At 37.8% G+C, this 26,793-nt stretch overlaps 1 protein-coding gene across 1 annotated transcript; it reads left to right on the forward strand.

Moving 5' to 3' along the window:
* Positions 1 to 824: 824 nt before the first annotated feature.
* Positions 825 to 9,000, forward strand: LOC127832672 (uncharacterized). Its single transcript, XM_052358280.1, has 3 exons — positions 825 to 7,062; positions 7,244 to 7,447; positions 8,033 to 9,000. The coding sequence occupies exons 1-2, from the start codon at positions 1,089 to 1,091 to the stop codon at positions 7,438 to 7,440; spliced, it is 6,171 nt and encodes a 2,056-aa protein (XP_052214240.1). The 5' UTR covers positions 825 to 1,088; the 3' UTR covers positions 7,441 to 7,447; positions 8,033 to 9,000.
* The last annotated feature ends 17,793 nt before the right edge of the window (positions 9,001 to 26,793 follow it).

The raw sequence follows: 26,793 nt of genomic DNA on the forward strand, positions 1-26,793 counted from the left end.
ATAAAAATGACGTCACTTGCTGCGGCAATTCGACAATCGATGCAAACAGTGAAATATGTTGCGATGGTAATCCTCAACCAGCTGCAAATAGTATGTCGAAATGTTGTGGAAGAACCAGCTATGACGAAACCAAAGCTTCATGTTGTGACCTATCAATTACGATGAAGAGAAATAAGAACGACAATTGCTGCTGTGGAAAAACAACGTTCGACACCAGACAGGAAGTATGTTGCATCGACACGCCACAAGTGTCTTATGGTGATAACACTAGATGCTGTTTACGTATTAGTTATGACCAGTCAAAAAGCGTTTGCTGCGATAATGTTGTTGTAACAAAAACATCAAAGGAAGACAATGCCTGCTGTGGTAACACTACTATTGATACGAACACCGAGATCTGTTGCGACGGATTGTTTGTGGAGCCAGCCAAGGGTGGAAAGAATGCAAGATGTTGTGCAGGCAAGAGCTACGACTCAGAATCAGAAATGTGCTGCAGTGTTGTTATTACGAAAAAGAGAGACAAGAAGGATAATGTATGCTGTGGTTCAACAACTTTCAACAGTTTCACCGAGGTTTGTTGTAATGGTAAAATGCCACAGAAGAGTTATGGTTCTAATACAAAATGTTGTGGCGATGTTAGTTTTGACTCAGAAAAGCAAATTTGTTGTGATGGTAAATTGGTAGAAAAAGCAAACAAGGATGATGACTGTTGTTGCGGAAAAACAACTATAAATACAGCTAAGCAAATTTGCTGCGATAATACACCTCAGCTTGGAAACATGAATACACATAAGTGCTGCATGGCAAAGAGCTATGTAGTAAATGATGAAGTTTGTTGTGATGCCCAAATACGAAAGAAGAGAGACCGAAAGGATAATTATTGCTGTGGTAGTACAACTTTCGATTCTGCAACCGAAATATGTTGCGATGGTGTTCCACAGCCAGCTAAGGGCGGTAAGTACGCAAAATGCTGCTTAAAGGTAGTATATAATTCTAAAACTGAAATTTGTTTTGATGGAAAAATATACGTCAAAGTTCGGGAAGACGATGACTGGGTGTGCGGAAATACCACTTTCAATACAAAAACAATGGTGTGTTGCCATGGTGACACACCACAACCATCCTATGGAAGAAACAGTCGGTGTTGTGGCCGTGTAAGCTACAACATAAAAGAAATGAGTTGCTGTAACGGAACTAACCCAACAAAAAAGAGGAATCCTTCAGATGACTTATGCTGTGGCGGCACAACATTTGACTCAAACAATGAAGTTTGTTGTGAAGGTAATCCAAAAAAGAAGACAGGCGGTGAGCGCACACAATGCTGTCACGAAGAATCATATGATCCAAGCGTATATTTCTGTAACGGACAATATCTAGTGCTGAAAAGAAATAAAAATGACAACTGCATATGTGGCAATACAACATTTCATACTGAAACAGAAATATGTTGTGAAGAACAGCCTCAAAAAATGCTTGGTGTTGCCAATACTGGCTGCTGTGGACCAAGAAGCTATTCTATTGCTGACGAACTTTGCTTCAATCTAGAAATAAGAAAGAAAGCTAAACCCGGCGATGATTCATTCTGCGGTAAAACAACGATGAACACAAAGACTCAAGTATGCTGTTTGGGAGAGCCAAAGGAAGCTTTCGAAGGAATCTCTTCCCGATGTTGTGGTTCCAATAGCTTCAACCCATCCACACACATCTGTTGCGATGGAGGTCTCCGGAAACTCCGAAATTCCAATGATAATTGCTGCTGTGGTCCGACAACTTTCGATACAAGGACTGAGGTGTGTTGCGATGGTTCAGTTCCACAGCCTGCTAAAGGAGGCAATAAAACACGATGCTGTGGAAAGGTTAGCTATGATTCTCTCGGTTCATTATGCTGTGATCAAGTTTTGTTCAAAAAAGTCAACAATGACGATAATTTATGCTGCGGTAACACAACAATGAACAGCAGATCACAGATATGTTGCGAAGGCAAATATCCACGGGCTCGTGTAGGTGGCGACAACACTATGTGTTGCGGTGACGTTAGTTATGATCCTCGAGTACATTTATGTTGTGAAGAAAAACTTATCAAGAAAGAGAAGCCGGACGATGACTGCTGTTGTGGTAACATGTCGATGAATTCCAAGCAAGATATTTGCTGCAGAGGTATTGTGCAGAGACTCGTTGGCGGTGAATACACGTCATGCTGCGGTGCAGTTAGTTTTGATTCACGTAAACATGTGTGCTGTAACGAACAACTAAGGGTTAAGAAACAAGAGCAAGACGATTGTTGCTGCGGAAACACTACCGTAAGTGCAACAACCGAAATTTGTTGTGAAGGAAATCCCCAGCCGCTGGTTGGTGGACCGAATACCGACTGCTGCGGTGCTCTAAGTTACGATACAAAAACGCACTTATGTTGTAAGAAAATGATCAGAAAGAAAAAGAATAACGAGGACAACTGTTGTTGTGGTGATACTTCTATCAACACTCAAACCGAGGTTTGTTGCAATGGCATGCCAGCCCGGGCTGTTGCCGGAAAAGAAACTCAGTGCTGTGGCTTTTATAGCTTCGATCCTTCAAAGCAGATATGTTGCGATGGTGATATTCTTCGAAATAAAGTTAAGTCAAACGATAACTGTTGCTGTGGAAACACAACCTACAATACTGTAACGGAAATATGTTGCGATGGCAAATCACAGGAACGTAAAGGTGGTAAATTGTCAAGGTGCTGTGCTGGAGTGAGCTATGATCCGAATACTGAATTCTGTGACGATTTTGTTCTGTTGGTAAAGAGAAGCAAAGATGATGACTGCCCGTGTGGCAATACAACGATTTACACGAAGACTGAAGTATGTTGTTTAGCTACCCCACAACCGAAAAAGGGCGATAGCACAACATGCTGTGAAAGTAAGAGTTACAGCACTATCAAACAACTTTGTTGTGACAAGAAGATACGTGACAAGGCTAATGACAATCACGATTCATGTTGTGGAAGTACCACGTTTGATGCAAAGACACAAGTTTGCTGCAGTGGTCTACCGCAGCCTATGTACGACCAGTACACACAATGTTGTGGTCAAGTAAGTTATGACCCACGCAAGGACATATGTTGCGATGGTAAGCTAAGATCTAAACGTAATCCAGAAGATGATTGTTGTTGTGGCAACACAACTTCGAATTCTCTGAACGAAGTTTGTTGCAATAGTGTCCCGCAAAAATCATATGGAGCACCGACACGTTGTTGTGGAGTTGTCAGCTATGACTCCGGTAAGGATATTTGCTGCTTCAATAATATTGTTAAGAAGGTAAAACTTGATGACAACTGTTGTTGTGGCAAAACGACAACATTTAACACAAACACTCAAGTATGTTGTCAGGGACTCTTCCCTCAACCAGCAGTTGCTAAAGAAAATACCAAATGTTGCGGACAAAAAAGTTATGACCCTGCCAAACATCTCTGTCACGATGGCAAATTAATTGAGAAACGAAATCCATCCGACGATGGTGTTTGTGGAACAACGACACTCACATTGGCAAAAGAAGTGTGCTGTGATAATACGCCAAGACCATCATATGGTAGCAAAACATCGTGCTGTGGTAACCAGAGCTTCAACTCCGACACGCAAGTATGCTGTGAGGCAAAGATTAGAGATAAGAAGGACAGAAAAGATGATTGCTGCTGTGGAAGAACAACAATCGATTCCCGTACTGAAATATGTTGTGATGGCTTTACAAATCCATTAGTAGGAAATGATCTCTCTGCTTGTTGTGGAAACAGAAGTTACGATTCTGGAAAAGAAGTATGTTGTGATGGAAATGTTGTTCAAAAGAAAAATGTTAATGACAACACTTGTTGTGGAAAGACAACTATTGACACAAGGACTCAACTTTGTTGCAATGGCGAGCCACAGAAGCTAATAGTCGGTGAAGAAACAATGTGTTGTGGAAAGACAAGTTACAATCCAAGAGAGTATTACTGTATGGAAGATTACACATTACGTAAGAAGCGCAACGCAGACGATAACTACATCTGTGGTGCAACGACTTTCAATACAAACACAGAATTATGCTGTGAAGATCAACCACAAGAGAAGAAAGGAAGTGACAGTGCTAAGTGCTGTGGCAAACGAAGCTACGATTCAAAGGCTCAGGTATGTTGTGATGGTGAAATTAGAAATAAAAATCGCCAAGGTGACGACAGTTGCTGCGGAAATTCAACCATTTCTTCTACTACTGAAATATGTTGCCTCCAAAAGACACGCGCTGGTGGTAAATATATGACTTGCTGCGAAGATGTCAGCTTTGACACGCAGTCGCAAATATGTTGTGAAAGAAAGGTTAGAGACAAGAAGAACAAAGCAGATGACTGCTGTTGTGGCAATACCACATTTGATGCTAAGAACGAAGTTTGCTGCATTGGAAGTCCTCAACAAGCCAAGGGTAGAATTGAATACACTAAATGCTGCGGAATTCAAAGCTATGATTCCACGAAAGAAATTTGTTGCGGTGGAAAAATTATTAAAAAGAAGAAGGATGGTGACAACTGGTGTTGTGCTGACCAGCCGTATGATACTAACAAGGAATTGTGCTGTCACGGCTTGTCAGTGCAAATCTCTTTCGGAAAGAACACGCAGTGCTGCGGAATGGAATCATTCGACACATTAACTCATATTTGCTGCTATGGAAAACTTAGAAAGAAGGACGATAGCAAGGACAATTGGTGTTGTGGTTCTACTACTTACAATACACAGAGCGAAGTTTGCTGCGATGGAATGATACGCCAACCTTCTTATGGCAAGGACACACAATGCTGTAACGGAAAGAGCTTTGATCCAGCCAAACAAGTATGTTGTGGTGGTAAAATTGTCTCTAAAGCGAATCCGAACGATGACTGTTGCTGCGGTAATGTCACAATTGATTCAGCTACCCAAATATGTTGTAACAATAAGCCAAGACCATTTGTTGGTGGATTTGAATCTACATCATGTTGCTTCGATCAGAGCTTCGATAACAGAAAATCCATTTGCTGTGACGGCAAGGTAAAAGAAAAGCGAGGCGAAGAAGATGACTGCTGTTGTGGAAGTACAACTTTCAACGCCAAGACTCAAATATGTTGCGAGAATATTCCGCAGAATCTTGTTGGTAACGAATTCACTAAATGTTGCGGCAAGACAAGCTATGATTCAAGACAGCACGTATGTTGTGATAATGAAATACGAAAGAAAGCAAATAATAATGATAATGCCTGTTGTGGTAAGACTACAATGAACACTAACTCACAGTTCTGTTGTAATGGAAACCCGTCTAAGGCTTATGAAGCAACATTATGTTGCGGAAAGACAAGTTACAATCCCAAAACTCAGGTTTGCTGCAACGACATGTCTTTGTTCGATAAAACTAGCAACGATGATGACTGGTGCTGTGGTAATAAGACCTACAACAGGGCGCAAGATGTATGTTGCAACGGCGAACCGCAAGCAGCTGTAGGCGCCGAATTTACCGATTGCTGTAACAAGAAGAGCTACGACAAACGCAAGCAACTATGTTTTGATGACATTTTGTATGACAAGAGAAATAAGGATGACAATTGCCGATGTGGTAAGACAACATTTAATACAGGCACTGAGGTTTGTTGTGACGGTGTACCAAGCACTCTACGCGGTGATATCAAGGACGCTAGTTGCTGTGGCAACAAGGGCTACAACATGCTTATGGAAATTTGTTGTGACAATGGCTCGGTTATGAAAAAAGATAACCCTAGCGATGACAGCTGTTGTGGCATGAAGACATTCAATGCGGTATCGCAGATTTGTTGCAATTTGACGCCACAGCCACGAACAGCAGGCGCCATGACAATGTGCTGCGTGGACAAGAGTTATAATCTTGAGAAAGAAATATGTTGCAAGAATTCTGTAAGAATGAAGGAAAGCAACGATGACAACTGTTGCTGTGGTAATACCACTTTCAATACAAACAAAGAAATATGTTGCAACGATGTTCCACAACCATTGCAAGGCGCAAACACCAAATGTTGTGGCACAAAGGGCTACGACGCTGATAAATACATATGTTACGAGGATAACACGTTGTATCAAAAGGTCAGTTCAGGTGATGACTGGATTTGTGGAAAGACCACGTACAACACAAATACTCAAGTATGTTGCTTGGGTGTTCCACAGCCAATATATAATGGAAACGCCAAATGTTGTGGGTCGGTTAGCTACGACAGTGGCGAAAGAATTTGCTGTGACGGTAACGTCATGCCTAAATCCAAAAATAGCGATAACGTTTGCTGCGGTAAGTTAACATTCAATCCGCAACTGCAGATATGTTGCCAAGGCATCATCCAAAATAGGACAGGTGGAATGGACACAATGTGTTGCGAAAAGGTGGCTTTTAATCCTAGCAACGAAGTATGCTGCGATGACTTGCAAATATTCCAAAAGGCGAACAAGGATGATAACTGTTGTTGTGGAAACACGACGTTCAACACACTTTCTGATGTTTGTTGCGATGGTGTTGCTAGCCCAGCTAAAACAAAGGACATCAAGGATACAAAGTGTTGTGGAATATACAGTTACAGCATCGAAACACATATTTGCTGCGAACTGACGCTTCAGGAAGCGGTCGGTGGTCAAAAGAATACACGTTGCTGCAGAGATAAGGCATACGACATTAACAAACATGTCTGTTGCGATGGTAGTCTTCGTCCGGTCGACAAGACTGGCGATCTCTGGTGCTGTGGAAACGGCACATACAATCCTAACACTGAGATTTGCTGTCCCGGAGACCCAATGGAAAGACCTCAACCACTGAAGGGCAAAAACACAAGATGTTGCGATGGCGTGAGTTACGATGCCAGCATGGACGTTTGTTGTGAGGGCGTTATCCAACACGCCTGGGTCGGTATCCGAACGCGCTGCTGCGGCAAGAGAAGCTACAATCCAGATCGAGGACTTTGCTGCAATGGCCAGATGGTGGAGAAGACATTACCGTGGGACGACTGCTGCTGTTGCAATAAGACCATATACAGCGCCAAACAAGTATGCTGCGGCTGCAATGTCCAAGGTAACATTGTTTAAAGAGATATACATCAAACGTCCTTTTCTCACACATTTTTTATTTCATGAAACTATAAAACTTTATACCTTTGAGCAAAATATTAACTTTTAAAATGGTTTTAAAGGAACATGAATTTAAAGTGCAAACATTTTAATCGTATTTTATTATTACGATATTTTATCAACAGGTCGTTGTGGTGAGGCAACCAAATGCTGCGGTCAGACAAGTTACGACCCATACATGTACATTTGTTGCAACGGTATTGTTAAACCAAGAAGCTACGGCGAAGAGAGTTACTGCTGCGGAGAATACGTGTACACGCCCAAACTCGCAATTTGCTGCGGTGATTATGTCAAGTGGAAGATGGGCAAGATGGAGTGGTAGATTGAAGGTGAGGTGTGCATACAATGCTCGAAGTTGAACATTGTTGATTTATTTGTGATCATTAACTACCCAATTAAACAGTAATCAAAACTTGGCAAATATTTGCGCGATCATGTTCGTTAACTTACTCGGTTAGAAGCTATTGCAACAAAAAATAATCGTTAATTACGGAATACTTGTTCATCTTAAAAGTTGTCTAATAAATATGCATAGTATCGTGTTCGCCTTCTTTTATGCACTTTGTAGTTAATTAACGTTGTTAAGATGTAAGTGTATATGCAAATCGATTCATAAATTTATATGCATTTGCTACCGGTATCAAGCGTGCGGGATCCAGAAAGTTACTGTGTGAATAATTTATCTGACCAATTATATCTTTCTTTCGGCAGCATCAACGTAATAAAAGGAAAAAACGTTAGCTTTACTTTATCCAATGACGTTAGCATGTTTTCTTCCGTGACGTTATTTTATGTAACTTTACGTCACTGGCCTTACCATAACAGGCCATTTGACCTGACTTGGCAAATTAAATAGAAAACAAGCATTCTGTATGAAGTTATAATATCGTAACATGTTTTTGTCTTTTTTTCAGGAGAAAGGATGCAGATGGGAAGAAGACGGATTTATGCATCACATGAACTTTCTTAATTATCTAAAAAATATTACAAAAAATAGTGTATATTCTTGAGTTAGTCATATATTAGCTGTATAATCGCATACGAATTTGCATCTTTTGTTAACCGATTGTTTTTGTTTGACGTGTAATATTGTTAATCCCTGCCTACGGTACTGCTTTGTCCAACGTAACATAAGCACTGTCGTCATGTCATAGTTATTTTAGACAGCGGAAACATACTCGCATATTTGCCTTTCTTAATGGTTTACTCCATCATGTTTCTATTCTATTTCACTGTAGTTTAGCATTTATTTAAAATTATTTTAAATTAAATTATACTAAAGTAATTTAAATAACTAAGTTGCCTCTTGTGCTTACGTTGAATTAGATTAATATTTATGTTTGCTTTTCAATTATTATGATTCGAAATAAATTGTTACTGCTTGCCTTGTATTTCCTGCGTATTTATTCATTACATTATGTTCATGTCTCAGTATGACTGAAAAGTCTGCTAACGTCGGTAAACTTTTTATGATGTCCATTTTGCCTCGTTTACCATTTATTGTATGTTCATGTGCTTATTATAAATATAGAGTAATGTGTGGAAGTTTTTATGGCAAGTCGACATATAATTTTTGGAAGATCAGAAATGCAATAATAAAAAATAACACAATCTCATTGAAACTTATGTATACCTTAATGGAAATAAATTTGCAAGTATCCACAAAATTCAAGCAGAGCACTTCTAAACTATTCATTTGATAGCCATAACAACAATCGCACTTGCCTCAAAATAATAGGAAAATTCTGCAATGAAGTATTCATAGAACACGGAGTCCTTACGCAATTTTCTGAATTATCATTCCATTAATTATTGTATCGATGTGTTGACGTGTAATGTTTAAATCATTCTGTCGTATCTGTAAGAAGTTGATACAAAAAATAAACAATAAAAAAATGTTTTATGTTCTTGTTATTCCGTTGAGGATGTGATGCGGTTGACCAAGTATAATAAATTTAGACTATCCATGATTTTACCAAGGTACATTTAATGCAATTTGTTTCACACATAGCAACAGACACAACGCTATCTAATCAATGATTTTGTGTTAACATATTGACCGTGTTATTTACAAAACACAGAGATTTCAATTGAAGCAGAATCCTGCATTTTGATGCAAGCAAGTTGCAATTTTCTCATTTTTGACTCCTGCAAAACAAAAAAGCCTTGCATCATGTTGACACATATGATTTCCACAATCCATCTTGAAAAAAGACCAGAAATGATCTTTTATGGAAATAATAAAGCTTTTGTGAAAATGTTTTATTCATTATTATGATAAATAAGCTATAACAAAACCTTCAACGTGCATTTAGGAAAAGTTTAAGTTACATCAATATTTTGACCATGATCATTTGTAATAATTTTTTATGTTGACCCCTCATAATTTTGAGACCTTGGGTCATTTTGACTCCTGGTTTTCAAAATCTACTGAAATCCCTGAAAACATTAAACAAAGCACCATATTAAAAGTAATCCGTTCATTTAATGTACAAGTTAGAAACAACATATACCAATGGGTGCATCCTTGCAGTATAGCGACCGACCAGTTGATCTTTGATTTTAACTGTATGTATAAGACGAGATGACGTTCGTATTTGTTAGCCAAAAGACGTGCCAGAGTGCTATAAATTATTTAAAATGAAAAAAATATATATATTTGCAACATATTCTGGTACCAATTCATCGAACAGCCAACAGATTATTTGAGCAACGATAGAGCACCGATCCATTACTTAACACATAATATAAGCTCTACTTCTCTTCAAAACTCGATTACTTACTAACTTTACTTATACACACCCCCTCTCTCGGTCGCTATTATTTCACATGGAAGTCCTCTATCAATAATTTTAAAAGTTCACTATCAGCACCCTATAAATTTTAACCCTCTTAATTTACAATTCCACAGCCGTTACTGTTTTCTCTTCACTCAATCGCGCGCTAACATACCAATCATCACTTATGCACTCACTCGCTCACTCACTTAGAACACTCCCATTTTCACTTTTTCACATACTAACTTGATTGCTCCTTCGCTGTCTTACTAACTGACTTAAACATACTACTAAATACTCATGAACATCCACAATCACTACCTTTGCACATGCACGGTCTCCCTCACTCGCTCTCTTTACGCATATCTCCCATGATGCAAACCATCACCTATCATTGACTTAACACATACTCACACATATACCAATTCTCAATCTACACTTTATTTTATCACTCCTTCACTTCACACATACTTACCATCAATCTCTCACTAAAAACATGCCCACCATCACTCTCTCATTTTACACATACCTGTAACAACTCTCACTTATCACATACCCACCATCAGTGACTCTCAATTAAACCATACTGACCATCACTCTCTTACTTAACACATACACTTCACCACTCTCTCTCTCTCTCTCTCTTCACTTTACACATACCCACCATCACTCCTTCACTTTACACATACACACTATCACTCTCTCACATTACACATACCCGTCATCACTCCTTCACTTTACACATACCCGTCATCACTCTCACTTATCACATACCTACCATCACCTTCACTTTACACATACCTACCATCACTCCTTCACTGTACACATACCTAACGTCACTCTCTCACTTTACACATACCTACCATCACTCCTTCACTTTACACACACCTATCATCACTCCTTCACTTTACAACTTTACACATACCTACCTTCACTCCATCACTTTACACATACACACCATCACTCTCTCACTTTACACATACCCACTTTAAACATACACACCATCACTCTCTTACTTTACAAATACCCACTATCACTTACTCACTTTACACATACCTACAATCACTCTCTTAGTTAACACATACCCACCATCACTTTCTCACTTTACACAAACCTACCATGACTCCTTCACTTTACACATACCTACCATCACTCCTTCACTTTACACATACCTAACGTCACTCTCTCACTGTACACATACCTACCATCACTCCTTCACTTTACACACACCTACCATCACTCCTTCACTTTACACATACCTTCTATCACTCCTTCACTTTACACATACCTACCATCACTCCTTCACTTTACACATACCTAACGTCACTCTCTCACTTTACAGATACCTACCATCACTTCTTCACTTTACACACACCTGCCATCACTACTTCATATTACACATACCTACCATCACTCCTTCACTTTACACTTACCTAACATCACTCTCTCACTTTACACATACCTACCATCACTCCTTCACTTTACACACACCTACCATCACTCCTTCACTTTACACATTTTACACATACCTACCTTCACTCCTTCACTTTACACTTACCTAACATCACTCTCTCACTTTACACATACCTACCATCACTCCTTCACTTTATACATACCCACCATCACTCCCTCATTTTACACATACCCATCATCACTCCCTCACTTTACACATACCCATCATCACTCTCTCGCTTTAAAAATACCCACCATCACTCCTTCACTTAATGCATACCTACCATCACTCCTTCACTTTACACATACCTATCATCACTCCCTCACTTTACACATACCTTACATCACTCTCTCACTTTACGCATACCTAACATCACTCTCTCAATTTACACATACCTATCATCACTCCCTCACTTTACACATACCTATCATCACTCCCTCACTTTAAACATACCTAACATCACTCTCTCACTTTACACATACCTACCTTCACTCCTTCACTTTACACTTACCTAACATCACTCTCTCACTTTACACATACCTACCATCACTCCTTCACTTTACACAAACCCATCATCACTCCCTCACTTTACACATACCCATCATCACTCCCTCACTTAACACATACCCATCATCACTCCCTCACTTTACACATACCCATCATCACTTCTTCACTTAACACATACCTACCATCACACCTTCAATTTACACATACCCACCATCACTCTCTCAGTTTACACATACCCATAATCACTCTCTTACTTTACACATACCCATTATCACTCCTTCACTTTACACATACATTTCATCACTCTCTCACTTAACACATACCCATCATCACTATCTCACTTTACACATACCCATCATCACTCCTTTACTTTACACATACCAACAATTATCCCTTCACTTTACACATACCAATCACAACCCATTTACTTAACACATACCCATCATCCCTCTCTCACTTTACACATACCCATCATCACTCCTTCACTTTACACATACCAGCAATCATCCATTCACTTTACAAATACCCATCACAATCCATTCATTTAAAACATACCCATCATCACTCTCTCACTTTACACATACCCACCATCACTCTCTCACTTTACACATGCCCATCATCACTCCTTCATGTTACACATACCAACAATCATCCCTTCACTTTACACACCCATCCCCACCCATTCACTTTACACATACCCATCATCACTCTCTCACTTTACACATACCCACTATCATTCTCTTCCTTTACACACACCCGTCATCACTCCTTCACTTTACACATACCCACTTTCATTATCTTTCTGAACACATACCCACCATTACTACTTCACTTTACACATACCCACCATCACTCCTTTACGTCACACATACCTGTCATCACTCTCTCACATTACACATACCCATCATCACTCTCTCACATAACACATACCAATTATCACTCTCTCACATAACACATACCCATCATCACTTTCTCACTTTACACATACCTATCATCACTCCTTAACTTTACACATACCCGTCATAACTCTCTTACTTAACACATACCTGTCATTACTCTTTCACTTAACACATACCAACAATCATCCCTTCACTTTACACATACCCATCACCACCCATTCACTTTACACATACCCGTCATCACTCCTTCACTTTACACATACCCACTATCATTCTCTTCATAAAAACATACCCACCATTACTCCTTAACTTTACACATACCCACCATCACTCCTTTACTTCACTCATACCCGTCATCACTCTCTCACATTACACATACCCATTATCACTCTCTCACATAACACCCATCATCACTTTCTCACTTTACACATACGCATCATCACTCCCTCACTTCACACATACCCGTCATTACTCTCTCACTTAAAACATACCAACAATCATCCCTTCACTTTACACATACCCATCACCACCCATTAACTTAACACATACCCATCATTACTCTCTCACTTTACACAGACCCACTATCATTCTCCCCCCTTACACATACCCACCATCACTCTCTTACTGTACACATACCCACCATCACTCCTTCACTTTACACATACATTCCATCACTCTCTCACTTTACGTATACCCACCATTACTCTCTCACTTTACACATACCCATCATCACTCTCTTAGTAAACACATACCCACAATCACTCTCTCACTTTATACATACATTCCATCACTCTTTCATTTTACACATACCCACTATTATTCTCTCCCTTTACACATACCCACTATCACCTCTCTCACTTAGCACATACCTACCATCACTCCTTCACTTACACATACACACCATCACTCTCTCACTTAACACAAACCCAACATCATTCTCTCACTTTACACATACCCATCACCACTCCTTCACTTTATACATACCCTTAATCATTCCTTCACTTTACACATACCTACTACCATCAATCCCTCTCTTTACACATACCCACCATAACTCCCTCTCTTTACACATACCCATCATCACTCTCTTACTGTACACATACACAACATCACTCTTTTCCTATACACATTCCTATCATCACCCATTCACTTTACACATACCCATCATCACTCCCTCACTTTACACATAGCCATCATCACCCATTTATCTTACACATATCCACCATCACTCTCTCCCTTTACACATATCCATCATCACCCATTCACTTTACACCTAGCCATCATCACCCATTCATCTTACACATATCCACCATCCCTTTCTCACTTTACACATATCCATCATTACCCATTCACTTTACACATACCCACCAACACTCTCCCCAATTTCACATATCCATCATCACCCATTCACTTTATACATAGCCATCATCGCCCATTCATCTTACACATATCCGTCATCACTCCTTCACTTTACACATACCCACCATCACTCTCTCACTTTACACATACCCACCATCACTCTCTCACTTTACACATACCCACCATCACTCTCTCCCTTTACAAATATCCATCATCACTCCTTCACTTTACGCATACCCACCTTCACTCCCTCACTTTACACATATGCACTATCACTATCTCACTTAACACATACACACTGTCACTCTCTCACTTTCTCCCACTTACACATACACAAAATCAATTCACATTACACAAACCCACCATCATCCCTTCACTTAACACAAACCCATCATCACCAATTCACTTTAGATATACCCATCATCACTCTCTCACTTAACACATACCTATCATACCTATCACTCTTTTACTTTACACATATCCATCATCACTCCTTCACTTTACACATACCCACCATCACTCTCTCACTTTACACATTCCCACCATCACTCTCTCCCTTTACAAATATCCATCATCACTCCTTCACTTTACGCATACCCACCTTCACTCCCTCACTTTACACATATGCATTATCACTATCTCACTTAACACATACACACTGTCACTCTCTCACTTTCTCCCACTTTACACATACACAAAATCAATTCACATTACACATACCCACCATCATCCCTTCACTTAACACATACCCATCATCACCAATTCACTTTAGATATACCCATCATCACTCTCTCACTTAACACATACCTATCATACCTATCACTTTTTTACTTTACACATATCCATCATCACTCCTTCACTTTACACATACTCGCCATCACTCTCTCCCTTTACACATATCCATCATCACTCCTTCACTTTACAATACGCACTTTCACTCTCTCCCTTTACACATACCCACCATCACTCTCTCCCTTTTCACATACCTACCATCACTCTCTCCCTTTACACATATCCACCATCACTCCTTTACTTTACACATACCCACCATCACTCTTTCCCTTTACACATACCCACCATCACTCTCTCCCTTTACACATACCTACCATCACTCTCTCCCTTTACACATATCCATCATCACTCCTTCACTTTACACATACGCAATATCACTCTCTCATTTTACACATACGCGCTATAACTCTCTCACTTTCTCCCACTTTACACATACACAAAATCAATTCACATTACACATACCCAACATCATCCCTTCACTTAACACATACCCATCATCACTAATTAACTTTAGATATACCCATCATCACTCTCTCACTTAACACATACCTATCATCACCCATTCATTTTTCACATACCCATCACTCTCTCAATTTGCACATACCCATCATCACTCTCTCACTTTACACATACCTACAAATACTCCCTCACTTTACACATACCAATTATCATCACACATTCACTTTACACATACCCTTCATCACTCCTTCACGTAACATATACCCACCATCACCCCTTCAATTTACACATAACAACCATCACTCCTTCGCTTTACACATAGATCTACCATCGTCACTCTCTCACATTTTAACATACCCATCATCGCCCCTTCACTTTCACAGATATCCAGCAATATTCATTCACCATTCACAGTACCAAAACGTTTCTCAAACGTCAGAAATTATCTCATTTACTTTGTCAGTAGTTCTGTATCGTCGCGGTAAGAAAGGGATGATCATGCAGTCTCGTCTGAAATCATATTTATGGTCAGAGAGATTTATTTTATACATGTACCTTTCGGAAGATTCCAATTATGCATGCGAACACACATGTTTAAGATTCGTTCAATGCTTTTAAGAAATACCTTACTGTTGATTAAACCACCACGTCCGAATTGTTGTTCCTATACTCCAGAAAGTATAACATAAACTGGTGTGTTTCGTCACAAAAATTACGTCACATGAGAGACGTCAATAATTGCGTAATCTACTAAATGAAAATGAAAGTACGGAAAGCTGGTTCGCTTATAAAATTGTTTAAGGAAAAATAGGATAACGATAACATATGACAGAGCTTGGTTGGACGTTTATAATCTGTCAGAGCGCCCAAAGGTCCTGGTGTCGTTATGTAGGCAGCGGACCGATTATAGACTTCCGGTCCAGCTCAGTCATGTGTTATCGTCTAATTATACTCAGTTTACATATACATTTCGTGTCTTACGCACTCGTTTCCCGTGTACTCGTCCATATTCACTTTTTTACAATTTGTTTTCCTGTTTTCTTAACACATTCCTTCCTCGCGTACAAATATTCATAATCTCTGACTTTCTGTACAATAACTCACCTTCTACAATAACTCACAGATATCCCGTCTGTCGTTAGGCCCATGGCATACGCTTATTCTTTCTCATACACAAAGACATCCACAGTCTTTCTCACAGTGCAATCATGCTCATCCTCTCACTCTCTCGCCCGCTTTTTACATCTTGTGAAACTCAATAAACACAATTAAATTGGTCTTTTTAACGTTTTGGTATAATGACAAAATTAAAAAATACATATTGTTTCAGATTCGCACATGTTTGTTGTAGTTAAGATATTCGTGAGGAAACAGTAATACTGAACGTTTACCTTGCTCTAAAATATACATTATATGCATCTTTTGACGATTTAAAAAACTAAAAAGTTTTAACATGCCGTTATGGTGACAGAGTTACACAAAATATGAATCATGTCATTTACACAGTATACAATTGAGAACATAAATATCAAAAATTATATTCATTATATGATGACAACAGTTCTACTAATAATAACAGAAGTTACCAAGAATAGTAATACTAATAGCATTACTAATAACAAGAGCACCGCATAACGGATGCCACGCTCGGCTGCGGGTAAATTTTTGAAGAAATGAAAGCTTGTCAGATTATTTTTTGTAAAGGTCACAGTGACCTTGACCTTTGACCAAGTGACCCAAATATGGGTGTGGCGTGTAGAACACATTAAGGTTTAGCTACATAAGAAGTTTCAAAGTTGTAGGTGGAAGCACTTTGATTTTAGAGCCAATGTTCAAAACCTTAACAAAATGTTAAGGTTTTAGCACGACGCGGACGGCGGACACGAAGACGGACACGACACGACGAGCTGGCTATGACAATACCTCGGGTTTTCTCCGAAAACAGCCGAGCTAATAAAACAAAAAAATAATAATGATTTTATAGAAAATATACAGATATCTTATACAATGAAGGATATTAATAATGATAGTAATAAAGATAGTAATAAGTCCTGTCCAGCAAAATGTAAAAAAAAAGAGTTAGCTAAGTAATGTATCACTTTGTCGTAATAATATATTTTTTTAACTTCGTTAAAAATGATGGTGTTGTTTTCATTATTTAGTGAAGGCTTACCATAAAGGAGCATCTCACAATTTAGGGGATGAAACGATCGTAACGCAGTAAATAGAGCTATTCGCTGCAAATGGTATGTATGGCAATGAAAGAAGTAACATTTTCAACATCATTTCCGCACGCACATCGGGAAGTGCGTTTTAAATGATTAATGAATAAGTCCGAGTTAAGATGGCTAAGTTATTTCTTAAACGGGCATATAGAATTGATGATAGTCTATCCCCAGTGTGAAAGTATTGGGGATTATCTTCGCATAAATTAAATAACTGTTTCAATGAAGCTTTAAAATTCGAAATGGTGTCAATGTTTCGTATATCAATAGGTAACGAATTCCATAGACTAATGGCAGATGGTAAAAACGAACGCGAATAAAGATAAGTTCTTCTTGATAAAATAGTATAGTCTTCCGCGTTTCTAAGATTACGAAAGGATTGTTCATGAACTGTTGGTGGGAGAAGGTTAGTAAGGTAATTAGGACACAGGCCGTTATGCATTTTGTAGATATTTATTAGTTTTAGAAAACTTCGTCGTTTTTCTAGACTTGGCCATTTAACTACAGTGTAAAGGTTTCTAAGTGAGACGGGTCTGGTTATGCCTGAGACATTACGCGCGGCTTGATTTTGGATTTTTCAAGTAATTCCTTGTCGTACGACGTACAACCGTCCCAAACAACACACGCGTATTCTAATAATGGCCGCAAATGTGTAAAATATATTTGATTTAGACATTTTCTTGATAGTTTGTACTTAACTTTACGCATAACGCCGAGGATTTTTGACGCGGATGCCAGAATATTATTTATGTTGTTGTTCCATTTACCATCGCTGCTAAGCGTAAGGCCGAGATGTTTGTGTTCATAAACAAATGTTACGGGTGTATTACCAAACAATAACTTGGGAAAGGGAATATTCTGTTGTGTTGTGAATAGAATAGCTTCAGTTTTTGGGGATTAAAATCAACAAGCCAACGTTTTGCCCATACGTTAATTAGGCATAGATCATGATTAAAAATACCCTCGAGATCAGCTAATACAGATGTGGTACATGATAATGAAGTATCATCAGCAAACAGTCGGGTTAATACTTAAAAGGTTTATTACAATATCATTAACGTAAATCAAGAAAAACAACGGTCCTAATACTGAGCTCTAGAGGACACCGGCCTTTACGTCTAATAACTGCGAGTTTGCTAAGCCGACAAATTCTTTTTGGGTACGGTTAGACAAGTAACACTCTATCCAGTGTAGCATATTTCCACTTATGTCATTTTGTTTAAGTTTGAATAAAAGACCTCGATGCCAAACACGGTCAAACGCCTTGGATATATCGCAGAATATCATACAATTAAGTTTCTTGTCGTCAATAGATCGAGCTATTTGATCAAATATATCAATGAGTTGGTAGACTGTTGAGTGCCCTCTAAGAAATCCTGATTGTTTGCAATAAATTAAATTGTGTGCAATAAAATGGTTATACAAGTGTTTGTATACAGCACGCCCCATAAGTTTTCCTAAGCAGCTTAAAAGAGAGATTGGGCGATAGTTTGAAGGTATGTTCGAGGCACCCTTTTTGAATAAGGGCATCACAATTGCATGTTTCCATAATGAATTAAATGTGCATTCTTGTAGTGATTTATTAAACAAAAGGCATAACGGTTTTGAAATAGACTCGCAAGTTCGCTTAAGAACAAGATGACTGATTAAATCTTCTCCAACGGCTGTGTTGGTTATTAAAATTTTGATTACATGTAAATCGATTATTTCAGTTTCAGTAATGGACACATTTTGCAAACTGGCAAATGAAAACTGAGTAGGAACGGCAAGAACTCCCGAAGATGAATCTTAAGTTGAAATAGAAACAAAATAATTGTTTAAGCACGTTGCTTTTTCTTCTTCAGAAGTATATCTAGTTACGTTTCCTTGTAAGTCGACCGATTTTAGGGGTGGTATCACATTATCACCTCTTTAACAATATGTCTATTCATCAAAACAAACTTAAACGCATGGTAACATCAATTATTTTTTTATATAAATAATAGATATCAACTATTTACATCTTAAATATAAATTTGAAAACTATGTTACACATTTGTTGAATAGTGCTTATTAAGATTTTCAGAGTAATATTGTCAGCCAAAGTATCGTTTTTCTTGTAAGACCCAGATCTACGTATACAACGGAATTACATATCAATAGCATCATGTGTCCTGAATAATAAATGTGTGTCGTAACAAATAGGCCTTTTTAAATTCAACGCTCAGATTAATATTAAAAAAATTAAAATAAATAAACTTATATATAAAATGTATTCACCAAGACATGCTGTTTAACAAAGTAATCAGTTCTAATTAATTCTAAATTTAGTATCGTCAGACAAAGGCGTATCGCTGAGATTTTGTCGACATTAAATTTTTTCCCCAACGATTATATCAATTTATGCTAGATACGATGTAAATACATGTGTGAAAAAGTGGGAATATGCCGTCTTTTAATATATGTCAATTTTTGCGAAAAAAAAAGTTCGTTATGTCCTTCAATGCTTGTGTGGAAAAAAAATAAACAAAGTTAAAAAAGTGTATTTTATACGTTGTGTTACATGTTAAGTATATTAGTAAGTTATGTTTCTATGTACACGGACCAATACGTTAATTAAACCTATTTCGACCCCTCTATGGGTCTCATCAGGTGGTGGGTCATTAAGCCAGCCACGTGTCTTAATAACCAGATTTCCCCACTATAGGTTTTTTGAAAAGTAGACTTTGAAATCGTTAGTCAAAGAGGCCAAAAGTGTAACAAATTAAAAATATTTTGTCGTCGTTCAAGGAAAAGAGACTGGTACGAATTTAAATTTTGGTTTCATTGTCGGTGGAGGGCTGTTCTCATCATTTTTTGAATTCATTGATCTGCGTTCTTTTTTCTCTCGTGATTGATTGTTCTTGTCATCAATTACTGTTTGTGTTATTTTGTAGCTTCCGTACTCGCCAAGGATCTTGTCGATTTCAGATATAACATCTTCAACAGGTACGTCAGCGTAGTGGTCTAGGTTGACATGATTATTGCAAAGAAGTTCTTCCATCTCATTCAGAAGGTTTTCTACTTCTTTCAATTCTTTCTTTGAACGTTCCACAAGCTCTGTCTGTTTCTTCAACCACAATCTTTTTTCGATTCTTTGTCTTATAGCTTTCTCTTTTTCTTCTAATGCCAGCTTTTGTTTTGCCAATGATTTGCGTTCCTCTTCTTCATGACCAGCAATATTTAGAACTTGCATTAAACTCACAATGGAATCAATGCTGATTTCGTTGTTTGGCTTTCCTATTATTAACTCATTCAATTCTTGTAATTGCTTCCAGTTTCTATCATGGATCGCTTTCTTTTCAGCCTGCGTAAGGAAACTTTCAGGAATATACGTCTTCTTATCATTCGCATTCTGGTCTGCAGCTTTAACGCAACCATTGGCAGACAGTTTGATGTATTGAAATTTGGTTTGTGTCGACCATCGCTTTGTGATCTCGGTTCTAGTAAGATTTCTTGACTGACACTCTTTCAATTCTTGTAATTGCTTCCACTTTCTGTCATGAAGCTCTTTCTTTTCAGCCCGCGTCAGGAAACTTCCATGAATATATGTCTTCTTTACTCTTGCGGTCTTGCCTGGTGTTTTATAGCAAACAATGGCGGACAGTGTAACGTCTTGAAATTTGCATCGTTTCGGCTCTCGCTCTGTAAAATCAGGTCCAGGAACGGAAAGTTCGCGGTCTACCAATCTATCAGCACGTTTCCGTTTCTTGACTATAGCAAACTCTGCTGCTTCACTACGCTTTCTACCACTAATACACCGGTTCTTTTCATTGAACGAGAAAGATGTAAACAATAGCATTTTAAGCTTGTTGCATATAACGCGTGTGTCTCTTGACAAAGCGCAAGATAAAATGACGCTCTGTCGCTATAGCAGCCACGTCATTTAAAATAAATAATTGCGTAATCTACTAAATGAAAATGAAAGTACGGAAAGCTGGTTCGCTTATAAAATTGTTTAAGGAAAAATAGGATAACGATAACATATGACAGAGCTTGGTTGGACGTTTATAATCTGTCAGAGCGGCCAAAGGTCCTGGTGCCGTTATGTAGGCAGCGGACCGATTATAGACTTCCGGTCCAGCTCAGTCATGTGTTATCGTCTAATTATACTCAGTTTACATATACATTTCGTCTCTTACGCACTCGTTTCCCGTGTACTCGTCCATATTCACTTTTTTACAATTTGTTTTCCTGTTTTCTTAACACATTCCTTCCTCGCGTACAAATATTCATAATCTCTGACTTTCTGTACAATAACTCACCTTCTACAATAACTCACAGATAACCCGTCTGTCGTTAGGCCCATGGCATACGCTTATTCTTTCTCATACACAAAGACATCCACAGTCTTTCTCACAGTGCAATCATGCTCATCCTCTCACTCTCTCGCCCGCTTTTTACATCTTGTGAAACTCAATAAACACAATTAAATTGGTCTTTTTCACGTTTTGGTATAATGACAAAATTAAAAAATACATATTGTTTCAGATTCGCACATGTTTGTTGTAGTTAAGATATTCGTGAGGAAACAGTAATACTGAACGTTTACCTTGCTCTAAAATATACATTATATGCATCTTTTGACGATTTAAAAAACTAAAAAGTTTTAACATGCCGTTATGGTGACAGAGTTACACAAAATATGAATCATGTCATTTACACAGTATACAATTGAGAACATAAATATAAAAATTATATTCATTATATGATGACAACAGTTCTACTAATAATAACAGAAGTTACCAAGAATAGTAATACTAATAGCATTACTAATAACAAGAGCACCGCATAACGGATGCCACGCTCGGCTGCGGGTAAATTTTTGAAGAAATGAAAGCTTGTCAGATTATTTTTTGTAAAGGTCACAGTGACTTTGACCTTTGACCAAGTGACCCAAATATGGGTGTGGCGTGTAGAACACATCAAGGTTTAGCTACATATGAAGTTTCAAAGTTGTAGGTGGAAGCACTTTGATTTTAGAGCCAATGTTCAAAACCTTAACAAAATGTTAAGGTTTTAGCACGACGCGGACGGCGGACACGAAGACGGACACGACACGACACGACGAGCTGGCTATGACAATACCTCGGGTTTTCTCCGAAAACAGCCGAGCTAATAAAACAAAAAAATAATAATGATTTTATAGAAATATTCAGATATCTTATACAATGAAGGATATTAATAATGATAGTAATAAAGATAGTAATAAGTCCTGTCCAGCAAAATGTAAAAAAAAGAGTTAGCTAAGTAATGTATCACTTTGTCGTAATAATATATTTTTTTAACTTCGTTAAAAATGATGGTGTTGTTTTCATTATTTAGTGAAGGCTTACCATAAAGGAGCATCTCACAATTTAGGGGATGAAACGATCGTAACGCAGTAAATAGAGCTATTCGCTGCAAATGGTATGTATGGCAAGGAAAGAAGTAACATTTTCAACATCATTTCCGCACGCACATCGGGAAGTGCGTTTTAAATGATTAATGAATAAGTCCGAGTTAAGATGGCTAAGTTATTTCTTAAACGGGCATATAGAATTGATGATAGTCTATCCCCAGTGTGAAAGTATTGGGGATTATCTTCGCATAAATTAAATAACTGTTTCAATGAAGCTTTAAAATTCGAAATGGTGTCAATGTTTCGTATATCAATAGGTAACGAATTCCATAGACTAATGGCAGATGGTAAAAACGAACGCGAATAAAGATAAGTTCTTCTTGATAAAATAGTATAGTCTTCCGCGTTTCTAAGATTACGAAAGGATTGTTCATGAACTGTTGGTGGGAGAAGGTTAGTAAGGTAATTGGGACACTGGCCGTTATGCATTTTGTAGATATTTATTAGTTTTAGAAAACTTCGTCGTTTTTCTAGACTTGGCCATTTAACTACAGTGTAAAGGTTTCTAAGTGAGACGGGTCTGGTTAGGCCTGAGACATTACGCGCGGCTTGATTTTGGATTTTTCAAGTAATTCCTTGTCGTACGATGTACAACCGTCACAAACAACACACGCGTATTCTAATAATGGCCGCAAATGTGTAAAATATATTTGATTTAGACATTTTCTTGATAGTTTGTACTTAACTTTACGCATAACGCCGAGGATTTTTGACGCGGATGCCAGAATATTATTTATGTGGTTGTTCCATTTACCATCGCTGCTAAGCGTAAGGCCGAGATGTTTGTGTTCATAAACAAATGTTACGGGTGTATTACCAAACAATAACTTGGGAAAAGGAATATTCTGTTGTGTTGTGAATAGAATAGCTTCAGTTTTTGGGGATTAAAATCAACAAGCCAACGCTTTGCCCATACGTTAATTAGGCATAGATCATGATTAAAAATACCCTCGAGATCAGCTAATACAGATGTGGTACATGATAATGAAGTATCATCAACAGTCGGGTTAATACTTAAAAGGTTTATTACAATATCATTAACGTAAATCAAGAAAAACAACGGTCCTAATACTGAGCTCTGCGGGACACCGGCATTTACGTCTAATAACTGCGAGTTTGCTAAGCCGACAAATTCTTTTTGGGTACGGTTAGACAAGTAACACTCTATCCAGTGTAGCATATTTCCACTTATGTCATTTTGTTTAAGTTTGAATAAAAGACCTCGATGCCAAACACGGTCAAACGCCTTGGATATATCGCAGAATATCATACAATTAAGTTTCTTGTCGTCAATAGATCGAGCTATTTGATCAAATATATCAATGAGTTGGTAGACTGTTGAGTGCCCTCTAAGAAATCCTGATTGTTTGCAATAAATTAAATTGTGTGCAAATAATGGTTATACAAGTGTTTGTATACAGCACGCCCCATAAGTTTTCCTAAGCAGCTTAAAAGAGAGATTGGGCGATAGTTTGAAGGTATGTTCGAGGCACCCTTTTTGAATAAGGGCATCACAATTGCATGTTTCCATAATGAATTAAATGTGCATTCTTGTAGTGATTTATTAAACAAAAGGCATAACGGTTTTGAAATAGACTCGCAAGTTCGCTTAAAAAACAAGATGACTGATTAAATCTTCTCCAACGGCTGTGTTGGTTATTAAAATTTTGATTACATGTAAATCGATTATTTCAGTTTCAGTAATGGACACATTTTGCAAACTGGCAAATGGAAACTGAGTAGGAACGGCAAGAACTCCCAAAGATGAATCTTAAGTTGAAATAGAAACAAAATAATTGTTTAAGCACGTTGCTTTTTCTTCTTCAGAAGTATATCTAGTTACGTTTCCTTGTAAGTCGACCGATTTTAGGGGTGGTATCACATTATCACCTCTTTAACAATATGTCTATTCATCAAAACAAACTTAAACGCATGGTAACATCAATTATTTTTTTATATAAATAATAGATATCAACTATTTACATCTTAAATATAAATTTGAAAACTATGTTACACATTTGTTGAATAGTGCTTATTAAGATTTTCAGAGTAATATTGTCAGCCAAAGTATCGTTTTTCTTGTAAGACCCAGATCTACGTATACAACGGAATTACATATCAATAGCATCATGTGTCCTGAATAATAAATGTGTGTCGTAACAAATAGGCCTTTTTAAATTCAACGCTCAGATTAATATTAAAAAAATTAAAATAAATAAACTTATATATAAAATGTATTCACCAAGACATGCTGTTTAACAAAGTAATCAGTTCTAATTAATTCTAAATTTAGTATCGTCAGACAAAGGCGTATCGCTGAGATTTTGTCGACATTAAATTTTTTCCCCAACGATTATATCAATTTATGCTAGATACGATGTAAATACATGTGTGAAAAAGTGGGAATATGCCGTCTTTTAATATATGTCAATTTTTGCGAAAAAAAAAGTTCGTTATGTCCTTCAATGCTTGTGTGGAAAAAAAATTAACAAAGTTAAAAAAGTGTATTTTATACGTTGTGTTACATGTTAAGTATATTAGTAAGTTATGTTTCTATGTACACGGACCAATACGTTAATTAAACCTATTTCGACCCCTCTATGGGTCTCATCAGGTGGTGGGTCATTAAGCCAGCCACGTGTCTTAATAACCAGATTTCCCCACTATAGGTTTTTTGAAAAGTAGACTTTGAAATCGTTAGTCAAAGAGGCCAAAAGTGTAACAAATTAAAAATATTTTGTCGTCGTTCAAGGAAAAGAGACTGGTACGAATTTAAATTTTGGTTTCATTGTCGGTGGAGGGCTGTTCTCATCATTTTTTGAATTCATTGATCTGCGTTCTTTTTTCTCTCGTGATTGATTGTTCTTGTCATCAATTACTGTTTGTGTTATTTTGTAGCTTCCGTACTCGCCAAGGATCTTGTCGATTTTAGATATAACATCTTCAACAGGTACGTCAGCGTAGTGGTCTAGGTTGACATGATTATTGCAAAGAAGTTCTTCCATCTCATTCAGAAGGTTTTCTACTTCTTTCAATTCTTTCTTTGAACGTTCCACAAGCTCTGTCTGTTTCTTCAACCACAATCTTTTTTCGATTCTTTGTCTTATAGCTTTCTCTTTTTCTTCTAATGCCAGCTTTTGTTTTGCCAATGATTTGCGTTCCTCTTCTTCATGACCAGCAATATTTAGAACTTGCATTAAACTCACAATGGAATCAATGCTGATTTCGTTGTTTGGCTGTCCTATTATTAACTCATTCAATTCTTGTAATTGCTTCCAGTTTCTATCATGGATCGCTTTCTTTTCAGCCTGCGTAAGGAAACTTCCAGGAATATACGTCTTCTTATCATTCGCATTCTGGTCTGCAGCTTTAACGCAACCATTGGCAGACAGTTTGATGTATTGAAATTTGGTTTGTGTCGACCATCGCTTTGTGATCTCGGTTCTAGTAAGATTTCTTGACTGACACTCTTTCAATTCTTGTAATTGCTTCCACTTTCTGTCATGAAGCTCTTTCTTTTCAGCCCGCGTCAGGAAACTTCCATGAATATATGTCTTCTTTACTCTTGCGGTCTTGCCTGGTGTTTTATAGCAAACAATGGCGGACAGTGTAACGTCTTGAAATTTGCATCGTTTCGGCTCTCGCTCTGTAAAATCAGGTCCAGGAACGGAAAGTTCGCGGTCTACCAATCTATCAGCACGTTTCCGTTTCTTGACTAGCAAACTCTGCTGCTTCACTACGCTTTCTACCACTAATACACCGGTTCTTTTCATTGAACGAGAAAG

This window comes from Dreissena polymorpha, chromosome 5 (genome assembly GCF_020536995.1).
Source record: "Dreissena polymorpha isolate Duluth1 chromosome 5, UMN_Dpol_1.0, whole genome shotgun sequence".
Lineage (NCBI taxonomy): Eukaryota > Metazoa > Mollusca > Bivalvia > Myida > Dreissenidae > Dreissena > Dreissena polymorpha.